At 26.4% G+C, this 10,905-nt stretch overlaps 3 protein-coding genes across 15 annotated transcripts in view; 2 read left to right on the plus strand and 1 right to left on the minus strand.

The window, feature by feature from the left end:
• Positions 1-66: 66 nt before the first annotated feature.
• Positions 67-4,143, plus strand: LOC102672033. 9 transcript variants are annotated; one of them, XM_031513260.1, is made up of 11 exons: positions 67-231; positions 913-1,033; positions 1,171-1,419; positions 1,522-2,301; positions 2,361-2,601; positions 2,686-2,900; positions 2,963-3,172; positions 3,247-3,395; positions 3,470-3,593; positions 3,667-3,842; positions 3,919-4,143. In XM_031513260.1, exons 2-11 carry the CDS (start codon positions 935-937, stop codon positions 4,022-4,024), a joined length of 2,349 nt encoding a protein of 782 aa, XP_031369120.1. In that variant the 5' UTR covers positions 67-231; positions 913-934; the 3' UTR covers positions 4,025-4,143. The 9 variants fall into 9 exon arrangements, 8 of the variants coding, with proteins under 8 accessions (XP_031369120.1, XP_031369118.1, XP_006621447.1 ...); XM_031513258.1 differs by having other exon boundaries at positions 69-231; positions 620-1,033; positions 1,126-1,419; XM_006621384.2 differs by having other exon boundaries at positions 69-231; positions 1,126-1,419.
• A 258-nt stretch (positions 4,144-4,401) lies between these two features.
• LOC102671910 (probable peptide chain release factor C12orf65, mitochondrial) lies at positions 4,402-5,874 on the plus strand. The gene is made up of 2 exons (XM_006621382.1): positions 4,402-4,704; positions 4,823-5,874. Exon 2 carries the CDS (start codon positions 4,906-4,908, stop codon positions 5,437-5,439), a length of 534 nt encoding a protein of 177 aa, XP_006621445.1. The 5' UTR covers positions 4,402-4,704; positions 4,823-4,905; the 3' UTR covers positions 5,440-5,874.
• A 196-nt stretch (positions 5,875-6,070) lies between these two features.
• Positions 6,071-10,905, minus strand: part of LOC102671500 — a 7,828-nt gene continuing 2,993 nt past the window's right edge. For all 5 annotated transcript variants that reach the window (XM_031513240.1, XM_031513239.1, XM_006621379.2 and 2 more), the window contains 5 exons: positions 10,825-10,905; positions 10,483-10,745; positions 10,242-10,407; positions 9,912-10,150; positions 6,071-9,814 (listed from right to left, as the gene is read on the minus strand). The exon at positions 10,825-10,905 ends at the window's right edge or, in 1 of these variants, runs on beyond it. In XM_031513240.1, coding sequence (XP_031369100.1) covers positions 6,238-9,814; positions 9,912-10,150; positions 10,242-10,407; positions 10,483-10,745; positions 10,825-10,905 — 4,326 coding nt within the window. In that variant the 3' untranslated portion in view covers positions 6,071-6,237. The remainder of the gene's footprint in view (positions 9,815-9,911; positions 10,151-10,241; positions 10,408-10,482; positions 10,746-10,824) is intronic.

Below are 10,905 nucleotides of genomic sequence, written 5' to 3' on the forward strand. Positions count from 1 at the left end.
TTAATTTTTTAAGCAAATATTTGATTGAAAATTTATAAACCAATCATAAGTTACCTTGAACATGTATAAAATTTAATTATATTTTAATCCGAGAATAATAAAAATTTACTATAACATTACTTTGATGATTTTAAAAGCAAGCGCGCAAATGTATAGATCGTCAGGTGGACTGTTCAGATACGCAGGACAAAACTCGTTCACGACACCTGGCTTTTCTCTATCCTTGCGCGCGTGAGTATTGATCCAATGATAGTTAACAAATGATAGCACGCCTTAACCGCACCCACACTTTTGTCAATACTATTTTGAAATTTATTTCTGTAAATCTTTCTAATTAATAATTTTTTAAAACAAAATTCCTTTATTTTATTATTCTTTATTTTAATTTATTTTATGAATAATTTTTCTCTTAATAAATAAATTTTCTTTTAATAAATTTAAAATAAAGAAATTTTTGTATTGATGTAATAATACTATATATGACGTAATAAAGAAATAAAATGACAAAACATTACAATTTTGATTATAATTTATTACAAATATAATTATAAATTATTTATTGACTAAAATATAAGTAATAAAAGTGCATATATATGTATTTATGAACGTGTATTTTTAGACTCATATGTATACATGCTATTCAGTAATAAAATGTGAAATTTCGATTTGAAAGAATACTCTGAAGTATTTTTGATACGTTGTTAAAATATCGAGGTTAAGATGCTAATTTAACTCCTGTTCAAAAACGGTATAGAAGGCAATTTTTTAACTTTCTTCTATATTATTACCCAAAACAAATAGACATACATTCATTTTTCTGGAGTTCACACATTTTTTGATATACTTTTTTTACTGTGTTGTCACGTAAATGTAATAAAATTTAATTATCGTTTATATAAAATTTCAATCCAGACTAATCCAATTCTAAGAAAAAATGTCTTTTATGGTAGAAAATAGATCAACCAATGAAATAAACAATAAAGAGAGAGAACATTTTCTTTCTTTAGAAGTAACTAAAGATTATAGCTTTAAGGTATTTATATAAATTGACAAATATATATATAAACGTATAATTATTATATATTATATAAATACTATTAATTAAGAAGATATTTTTTATTATAGTACATACCTGAGAGTCATTTTAAACATATAGTAAAAAATGTACAGAGACACAGACGTAAGGAGGATGAGGAACGTATCTGGGCTTCATTTGTCAAAGAACAGGAGTTAAATAGTTTGAGGTTTGACAAAAAAGATGTTGACTATTCTATAAAAAATATAAAAGATCTGTTGCAAGAAAATATACAAAATGTAGATAGAGAACTGAAAAGACTAGAAGAAGATGCTCTTCCTGAACGAAGCAAAGGAATTCAAAACCCTAAATCTAATGTTAAAAATGAAATGATTTATTCAAAAGTAAGTGTTTTTAAATTTTTATTATAATATTTATATATTTATACATAATAAATGTTTTTTAAGATATAATAAATAAAATTAATATTAATTTATTCACATTAGGTAAACAATATCAGAAATAATTCTTCAAAAGAAAAAATATTAACAAAGAATAAAGATACATGTAAAACTAATGTTTTAATTCCAACTTCACAAAGCAATAATATTTGTATATCTAAGGAATTTGAAGGACAGAAAACAGTTTTTAGATCTAAAGCTAAAAAATCTTTGTCAGATTCTACTATCACAGAAAAAAAATGTTATACAAACCAACTTCTTCGTGCAACAAATCATTTTGAAAATAATTCTGATACAGATTCAAGTAATAACAAAGATGATATTGTTTATGTACAACCAGATCCACTTACTATACAAAAACTTTTATCAATGCAAAAGAAAATTGCTGAATTGTTAGATGAAATTTTATTTAGATTATGCAGAATTCCTTTACCAGATGGTGAAAATGATTTAAAAAGAAGACAACAACAAACATTAGAATTTGCTATAAGATTTTCAAGAAATTATTTATACAATTTAAATAGATTTGTTACAAGCATTCAAAGACATATCAAAGCTGTATCTTCAAGATCAGGATTAAAACAATATCATAAAAATATTGCATTTCATCAAGATATGATTAAACAAAAATTAGTTGCTGCACACCAATTATTAATGCAAGCTTTAACTGCTTATTGTAAACATATTCCTAATTCTATTCTTGATGGTCATTCTACAAAATTGCAAGATGTATTACAAATTGTTTACAATCTGATAAATATTTGTGATAAAATTGAAATCTCTTCTTATTATTTTTGTTCTGGAGATACTACCATTATACCGCTGGTAATTCATTATTTATATTTATAAATCATTAAAATTGATTAATAAATTTTTTTTTGCAGGAAAAAAATCTTCAAGATAAATGCGATGCTATATTAGCGAAATTGAAGTTAAATTTAGAAAGTAAATATGGATATGCAAATTATAAAAATGCTCAATCTTTTATAACTACTGCATCAATATCTTTGCCTAACAAAGGACGTTTGAATCGAAAAAATTTATCTAGTCGATTAAGTATGTACAATATGGATGTTAAAATATCTAAGTCTAACCAAAAAAGAAGAAATTACATAAGAAGAAAAAGTATACGAAAACTACTTAAGGTTTCTTATTATTTGATCTTCATTATTTTAAACATATTATAATTTTTACATATATATTTTACAGATTATACTTATCAAAAAGAAAATGGAAATAATACTAAAGATAGTAAAAACTTATATACTCAAGATTGCTCATTACCAGAAATGTTGTATCCCAGTCCTATAACTCATACAACTTCTTCTAGGGATGTTCATATTGATTCTATAAAAAATATAAACAATTTAAAAGAAGATGACATTCAAACTATGATGGAAGGAATAACGATAGATTCTGAAAATGTAAGATATATTGATAATTGTTTCTAGAGAAGACTTAATAAGTAATTAATTTTATAAAATAGGACAGCAACATAGAAATTCAAACTAAATGTAAACCTACTACAAATAGTGAACCACAATCTGTTGCAATACGAAAAAAAGGAGGAAATATTAAAGTAGAAAGTGTTACTGATGAAAATGATCTAATTAAAAAAGTAACCACAATTCCTAAAGAACATTTGGCTACTTTAGTTCCTGTAATAAACGATTTAATAACTTTTGTATCAAGAATGGTAAACTTATTTCAATTTAATATTTTTAATTTGTATATTATTAAAAATTAACATTATTATAAATCATATGACAGCAAAACGAATCTGAGATGCAACCCGTTTCGGAAACATCCGTGGAAACGTTAAGAGAATTTTTACAAAAATATCAGTCTCCTAAAGATTATGATACTAAAACAACTTTAACAAAAAACAATTATGAACAATCATATTGTAATTTGAATGGGTAAATAGAACACAATAATAAAAGTAGATATTGATTAAATAAAATAAAACTGAATATTTTATGCATTGCAACAGCTTATCTGAAATTAAAAAACGTGATGAAAATGTACAATTCATTTGTATATCTTCTATGGAAAAAGTTCCTAAAATGACTCAATGTGATGCTTCATGTCAAGTAGATTATGAAATTGCATTAAAAGTAAGTGATGTAAAATATACTATATCTAATTGAAAAAAATGAAATTATATATATTTTTATAATAAATAATTAGATTATTGACAATGGAAAAATTATGGATTCAAATATCAAAGATACAATACAGCTTGCTATTTCAGAAGAAATTGAGTTACAATTTTTAACATATAGATGTGAATATAAAAAATTTTGTCAATCAAAACCAATGTATTCCAGCAACACACAGAATAAACCATGGGACATTGTGGCATGGTGAGAAAATTAAATTACATTTTATTTCAATCATAAAATTTTTAAACAATAATTTTTAAACAATATTTTTAAATAGGATATCTGATAAATTGATAGAGGAATTAATAATTGAAATAACAGAAGAGTTACAAATGAATAATGTAATTAAGAAACTGTTTGAAATGGAGTTTCAAGAATTGTAATAACAAAGTTTGTGTATATGGAATTATTACAAAAAATCATACTTATACAAAGCAAAGAACTTTTCAAATATTTTTTATTTAAAGTATCACTTTTTAAATAAATTACTTTTCATACCAAAGTTTAATTTATTTATTTTTCTACCTTAATTCTATTCATAAAAAATAAAAATGATATAATAGAAAAAGGAAAAGATTGCAGAATTTTAAATGATATTAATAATAAAATTAAAAATAATTCAAAAAAATTAAAATCAAATATACTTCTTTTTTTGCAATGTAAAATTTAATAATTCTGATTAAATATATTTATGTATTAAAACAAATAAAAATAAATTAAATTTTAAAAATGAATTTAAAATTAATAAATGTGTTAGTAATCAATAATGGTATGCAAAACGGACAATAAGAGGTTAAAAAGAAGATTGACTGGAAATTAGTTTTAGTTATCATTAATTTAAATAAAAAGAAATTAGTTATATAATAAATAGAGTATAAGAAATTTTGATTTTTAATAAAATTATAAAATGAGAAATACGGTTTTAAAATTATATAAAGATTTATTGCGTTATGGTGAAAATTTGAAATATACAGATAAAGGATATTTTCGATCCAGAATTCGTAAAAATTTTAAACAAAATAAACATTTAATTGATCAAAGAGAGATTGACTTTCAGTTGCAGGTAAATATTCATAAAATAATTCAATTTTTTAATCGTAAATATTTTTTTTATCGAAAAAAAAAAATAAAATTTATACTTAACCTAAAAGTAATTTTATTCTTTTATATAATTTTTTCAGAAAGGGAAAAAACTCTTACAAAATCAACGAATAGTATAAATATAGAATTTTTTATAGTGAAATTAAACAAATATAATTATATAATGTTTATTGCAATACTGAAATTATTTAGTAGAATATATTTCAACGAATGTAGTAATACGTATATATTATCAGTACTTTTTAAAAAAATGTCTGAATCTTTACATTATAAAATCAATAATATTAATTGCTATGATTTGTTAAATGGTGGGAAACAAATTCGATATAAATCATACAAACGTTTTTTGGATTATTCAAGAATACCTAAGCTTGAAGAAAGTGATTTACAAGAGCAATTTGTGAAAGGATCTGGACCTGGTGGCCAAGCAACTAACAAGACATCTAATGCAATAGTTTTAAAACACAAACCTACAGGATTAGTTGTAAAATGTCATGAAACTAGAAGTTTAGATCAAAATAGAAAAATTGCTAGAAAAATACTGTTAACAAGGTTAGATAATTTAGTTAATGGTCAAAATTCTCTTCAAAATCAAAAGGAACAATTAATGAAAAGAGATTCTATTAAGAAAAAACAAAAGAAAAAAAAACTTCAAGATTTAAAAAATGCATTCATAGAACGCGAGAATTTAAAATAATCAAAAATATAACATAATAAATTATTTAAAAAAATTTTTAAATATTTATAATATGCTGTCTAATAAAAGTTAAATTAAATGTTATATACTATAACATTAAATTTATATATTATATCATAATTAAATATAAAACAAGAAAGGTTAGGAGTATGTAGAATCCATCCGTTATAATTTTTAATGGAAAATCATATCTTTAATAGTCATCTCTTTTTTGAAATCGCAAAAGGCTTGTATTATTTTTTTTTTTTTTTTGAAATAAAATATTTAGGTGGACCCTCGCAAGGGAATTCAATATATATGTATATATATTGAATATATATATTACATTCAATGATGTGTTTTATAACAGAAAATTATTGTTACACTACAATAAAGCTTGTATACAGCATTGCATATTCTAAAGCCTGCTTTTATGAATAAAAATAATTTTTTTCACATGTGTATATTTTTGTACGTATATCAAGATAAGTAAAATAAAAAAAAAAAGTACTTTGTTTAAACATAGATATACATACGTACGTCAATTTTCTGATTCAAAAATGCGAAGTCTGCACCTAAACAACATTGTACAAGGTTCTTAATAGAACTCTTATCGGAAAAGGATATTAAGGAAAATATTAATAAAACCCTATTAATGGTGCGCCAGTAGTGTTAAATACTATTCTACATACACAAATACTTTATACATAATTTACATATTGATAAAATGTATAGATTAAATTTCAACAACGAGATATTGTAAAAAAAAGTGAATCTCGATTTTGAAACTTAAACTATCAAAAAATCTTATCGAGGATTTCAGCTACTTTTTAACCATCTTCCGAACTGACCGCGATTGTTTTTTAAACGCTTTTTCGGCGGTTGAGTATTCGATCTCGGTGAACTGGAACTTCGTAACCGTCTGTTGCTTGCAATTGTTACCGAGAGAATACTGTGATCCATTTCAACTTGATCATCGATCTTCATCATCCTAACAACTGGTTGAAATTCAATACTTGAACGTCTTTGTTCAAGTTCAGAAGTTGCTATAATTGTTGGACTAATATGTCCTGATAATGCACAATCGACTTCAGATACTTGCGTTTCCGATGACATAGTATTAGCTCGTCGTTTTATACCTCTCATATTTTGTTGCTTTTTACATGTAATACTTAAATAGGAATCCTTTTTACAATTTTCATCTTCAAATACTGTATTTGAAGATATATTATTTTTTCTCGCACGCTTTTTTGCATAAATCCGTTTTCGCGAATTTACTGTATTTCTTTTATATACATTATTATGATGATGGTGGTGATGATGGTGGTGATGATGATGATGGTGATGATGATGATGATGCTGTTCAATTTCAGAATCAGAGTTTTCAGAATGAACTTTCTGTTGTCGTTTTCTCGGTAATCCATTTGAGTTATGATGTTTCCTGGGAACAATTCTAGTTTCGGCATCTTTTCTACATAAAATCTCATGATTTTCAAGTTCTGCACGCGAATCGCAAGTTTCAGAGGATGTATTGTCACGTTGTCGTTTTTTGATAGTTGCATTTGAAATAAATCGACGTTCCGATATGGAATGAATATCTTTTCGAAACATATTTTCATGATTTTCATCATTTCCGGGATCGTTTTCCGATATTTCTTCGATTTCAGACAAACTTTTTCTGAATCCATAATCTTTGTTTAATACGAAATTCCTGTCAGTCTCGTTGCATACATCAGATGTAAGCGAACCTGTGCAGGATTCAGCATTTGTTGTATGTAATATGGAATTATCGGAAACCGCTATACTTACATCTTTTTTTTCGTTTTCGTTGTGACGTATATTAGACGAAATATTAGAAGTATACATTTCAAATAAACGACTGTCATCTTTTCTTTGATCGAAACTTAATGATTGTTCATCTTGTACAATAATAGATGTACCTATTTTGATATTACCTTCTTCTGCTAATCTATTAGATATATTTGTGATTTGTACATTGCAATCTTTCCCGCTTTGTTCAATATTTTTCTCTGTTAAATTTTCTCTGTCACAATTTATATCTATTAAAGGTTTACTTTGGAGTTTTTTCTTCATTTTGATTCCAGGCCAGCCCGTTCTATTTTTCCTCTTTTTTCTTCGCTTTAAAGGTGATTCGACACTACCTTCACCACACTCTGAGCTTGCACATGATGAATTTTCTAAATAATTTACGATTTCGTGACAACTGTCCAATAATTCAAGTAGATTTGAAGGTGGTCCTCTTGGAATATTTGATTCATAAAGATTCAATTCCATTTGCATTATATCTGGTTCGAATGATTCAACCAATTCTAAACTATCGTTTGCATTATCAAGCATCTCATCAATACTTTTTATCATTTCCTTTAATTCTTCGTCTACATCCGATTTTAATTCAGTTTTTTGATCCAATCCCGGAGTATTTATTTGTGATCTGATAGAATGGTATTCATCTATTGTGTGCAAATTCGAAGATTGTTGTTGTTCTCTTTTTCTAATAATAGTTGACATAATAGCTAATGTAGAAGCATGACAACGAGGACTTTTTCTAGGAGATCGTCCAATACATCCCATACTCCTTCCACGAATTTTTCTTTTATTCTCAGCTCTGTTTTGATTTTTCATCAAAATTTCATGAAAATTTTCAATTTCATATGGTAAAAGAAATGGCTTTTCTGAATCTCCTTCAGTAAAATAATGCCAAAATTCAGCTCCTTTATCCTGTCGTTGGTATGTTTGATACCATGGTTCAGATTTTGGTACAGCTTCAAAAGAAAATTGCATTTTTTCAACTTCAGGTGAGGGTTTGGACGGATATATTTTTTCTGTTTGTGCATTTTTCTCTGAAATTATCCCTTCTATTTTTTCCTGATTTTCGCTTATCGATAAATCTTTAATTCCAGTTAAAGGTGCTTGATACCTTAATCTGCTTCCAGGAATTTCGAATTTATAATAATCAACATTGTCTTTGATTAATGCTTCTGCTTGTGTGCGTCTTCTTTTTCTAGCTCGACCCAAATTTACAGAATCCTGAGAATCATCTTCGACAATTTCCGATTTTATAGATGAATTTACAAATGAACTACGACATATAGAATTGCTGGCATCGTTACACTCACTTTCGGTGTCTCTTGGTAATATACTACTCTGTTCATCATCATCGCTTATTTCACTTGAATCATCTCGTTTAAGTTCTCGAAACATAAAAGATTCCGCTTCATCACTTAATAATGATAACTCTGATTTTCTTACACGTTTAAATCGTACAACTACTGGCTTTTCACTAGATGGCACTTCTTTCTTTTCTTCACCATCCCCATCTCTTGGAACTGTATATTGAGAATTATTGTTTGATAATACACTTGATCTTAATTTACTTCCTAACACTTCCACTTTATAATATGCACGATTATCTTCGATTAAACGTTCTTCAACGGATAATCTATGTCGCCCTCTGACGCTTCTACTGCCTCTTCTATTTGATTTAAAACATTTCGATTTTTCTTCCTTTAAAATTTCATTTTTTTCTAAGCTATTCAATGTTTTATGAACTTTTTGTTCATCTTTTATAGTATGACCATTATAAATGCTGTTTACATTAATATTATTATGTTCTTCTGAAATTTTTTTTATATTCGAAGAAATATTCTCTACCTGTAATTTACAATTCAATTCTTTTAGAGTCTCGGTTTTAGACGATACTTTACAAGATTCATTACAAGTATTATCATTTATATTTAAAAGATTTTCGTTACAACGATTTTTTATGTTTCCATTAATTTGATCATGATTTCTATTTTTTGTAAGAGTTTGTTCTTGTTTAATGCATTCTATGTTATTTTCAATACTGTTTTTCTCATTATTACAAGTTATTGTCCTTTGTGAGTTTTGATTACTAGAATCTTTAAGTTTGTTATGATTACACATATCGTAATTTTTCTTATCGCAACATTTTTCTTCCAATTCCGCCGAAAATGTTTTAATCTTATATTCATTTTGTTTAGATTCTTTTAATTCATGTTCTTCTATATACTTATCTTCTGGATCATCTTCTTCAATCCAAATTGTTCCTTTTGCACGTTTTTTAATAGTGAAACCTTCAAATTCATCATAAAATTTTTCTGTTTTTTCAGCTTCATGCCAAGGACTACCTTTTGACCTTAACAAATGGCCGCTTTCATGTTTTGTACGAGTACGTAAATTATGAGAAGAATTTAATTTTAAACTGAGATTCCTACGTGTACCATTGCGTTGTACCATCTTTATATCTCCAACATCAAAATCCCCTAAACTTTTCGCATTTCTATTAATTTTTCCTTCTGGCAGTACTGTGTCATGAAGATTACGATCTCCATTGGAAAATAAATTGCAGTCTTTTCTATAAAAAAATAAGTAAAGTTTTATAAATGTTTATTAAACAAATTTTTAATACTTATTATGAATAAATAGTCTAATTTTTAAAATTTTTTACATACTCTACATTTTTTCCTCTGTTTAGTTTTAGGAAAGCTTCTACATTGGCTCCTGCATTAATCAATTTATCTAAAGATAAAAAGTTATCATCATTTCGGACAAAACTAAGATGTTGATCGCTTTGTACATGTTTGTTTAGATCTCGATATCTAATACGGCAAATTTCACAATAACCGGAAGCTAATTGTTCTGTTCTTCGAGTACGGGCAGTTGTTCGTGGTCGCCGAGTCATTTCTTTTCCCTATTCATATTAAAAAGAATAATTTGCATTTAGAATTTATCAATTAAATATTACATAATTAAATATAGGTTAAATATATATTTAACATTACCTCCTCTTGGTTAATAGTTTGAATATCTTCCCTGTTTTCTTTGATTTCTTTTTCTAATTTTTCCAGTTTTTCTCGTCTCTTTGTATTGAAAGGACAAGATCCTGGATCGCCGTGAAAATTCAATGTTGGCCACACAGGCAATTCAACAAATACAGGTCTAGTATTCCTATGTTGATATGATATTATGATTTAGAGTAATAAGATTTATTCTCCTACAGATCTTATATATTAAATAACTTACCTCTGAAAGGATTCAAATTTTAAATAAGAACCCTTGAAATGTCTGACCTTTATATCTTTAACTGAACTTTGTTGATTTGAGTGTCTTAATTGTTTTAAATGATTTGTATCTTTAATAGATGTGTAGATTTTGTCAAGCCAAGCCTGAAGTTTATCAATTGCCCAAATAGGAATTCCCCAATTTTGAGCGTTGTAGAGTGGATCCACGGAACACTGTTGTGGCTGTATCAGAGCACGCTCCAACATTGCCTCCACTCGCGATTTCTATAAAATAATATATGAAAAAAAAAAATTTAAGTACATAAAAAATAGAAATTGAATTTTATTCTAATAGAATACTTACAGATCTTTGGGTAGTTTGACCCCGTATATTGGTCGTATTAGATAAAGGACATTCAGGACTAAAAAATGGCGTTGGAGGAGT

The sequence above is a fragment of the Apis dorsata genome, unplaced genomic scaffold, assembly GCF_000469605.1.
Source record: "Apis dorsata unplaced genomic scaffold, Apis dorsata 1.3 scaffold_631, whole genome shotgun sequence".
Classification (NCBI taxonomy): domain Eukaryota; kingdom Metazoa; phylum Arthropoda; class Insecta; order Hymenoptera; family Apidae; genus Apis; species Apis dorsata.

Excerpts from the sequence above, each read along its gene's own strand:
- LOC102672033 (XM_031513258.1), top strand. The coding sequence starts at position 935 with ATGTCTTTTATGGTAGAAAATAGATCAACCAATGAAATAAACAATAAA. Across the intron at positions 2,901-2,962 it reads TAACGATAGATTCTGAAAAT|GACAGCAACATAGAAATTCA; the intron begins GTAAGATATATT and ends TTTATAAAATAG. Across the intron at positions 3,173-3,246 it reads TAACTTTTGTATCAAGAATG|CAAAACGAATCTGAGATGCA; the intron begins GTAAACTTATTT and ends ATCATATGACAG.
- LOC102671910 (XM_006621382.1), top strand. The coding sequence starts at position 4,906 with ATGTTTATTGCAATACTGAAATTATTTAGTAGAATATATTTCAACGAA.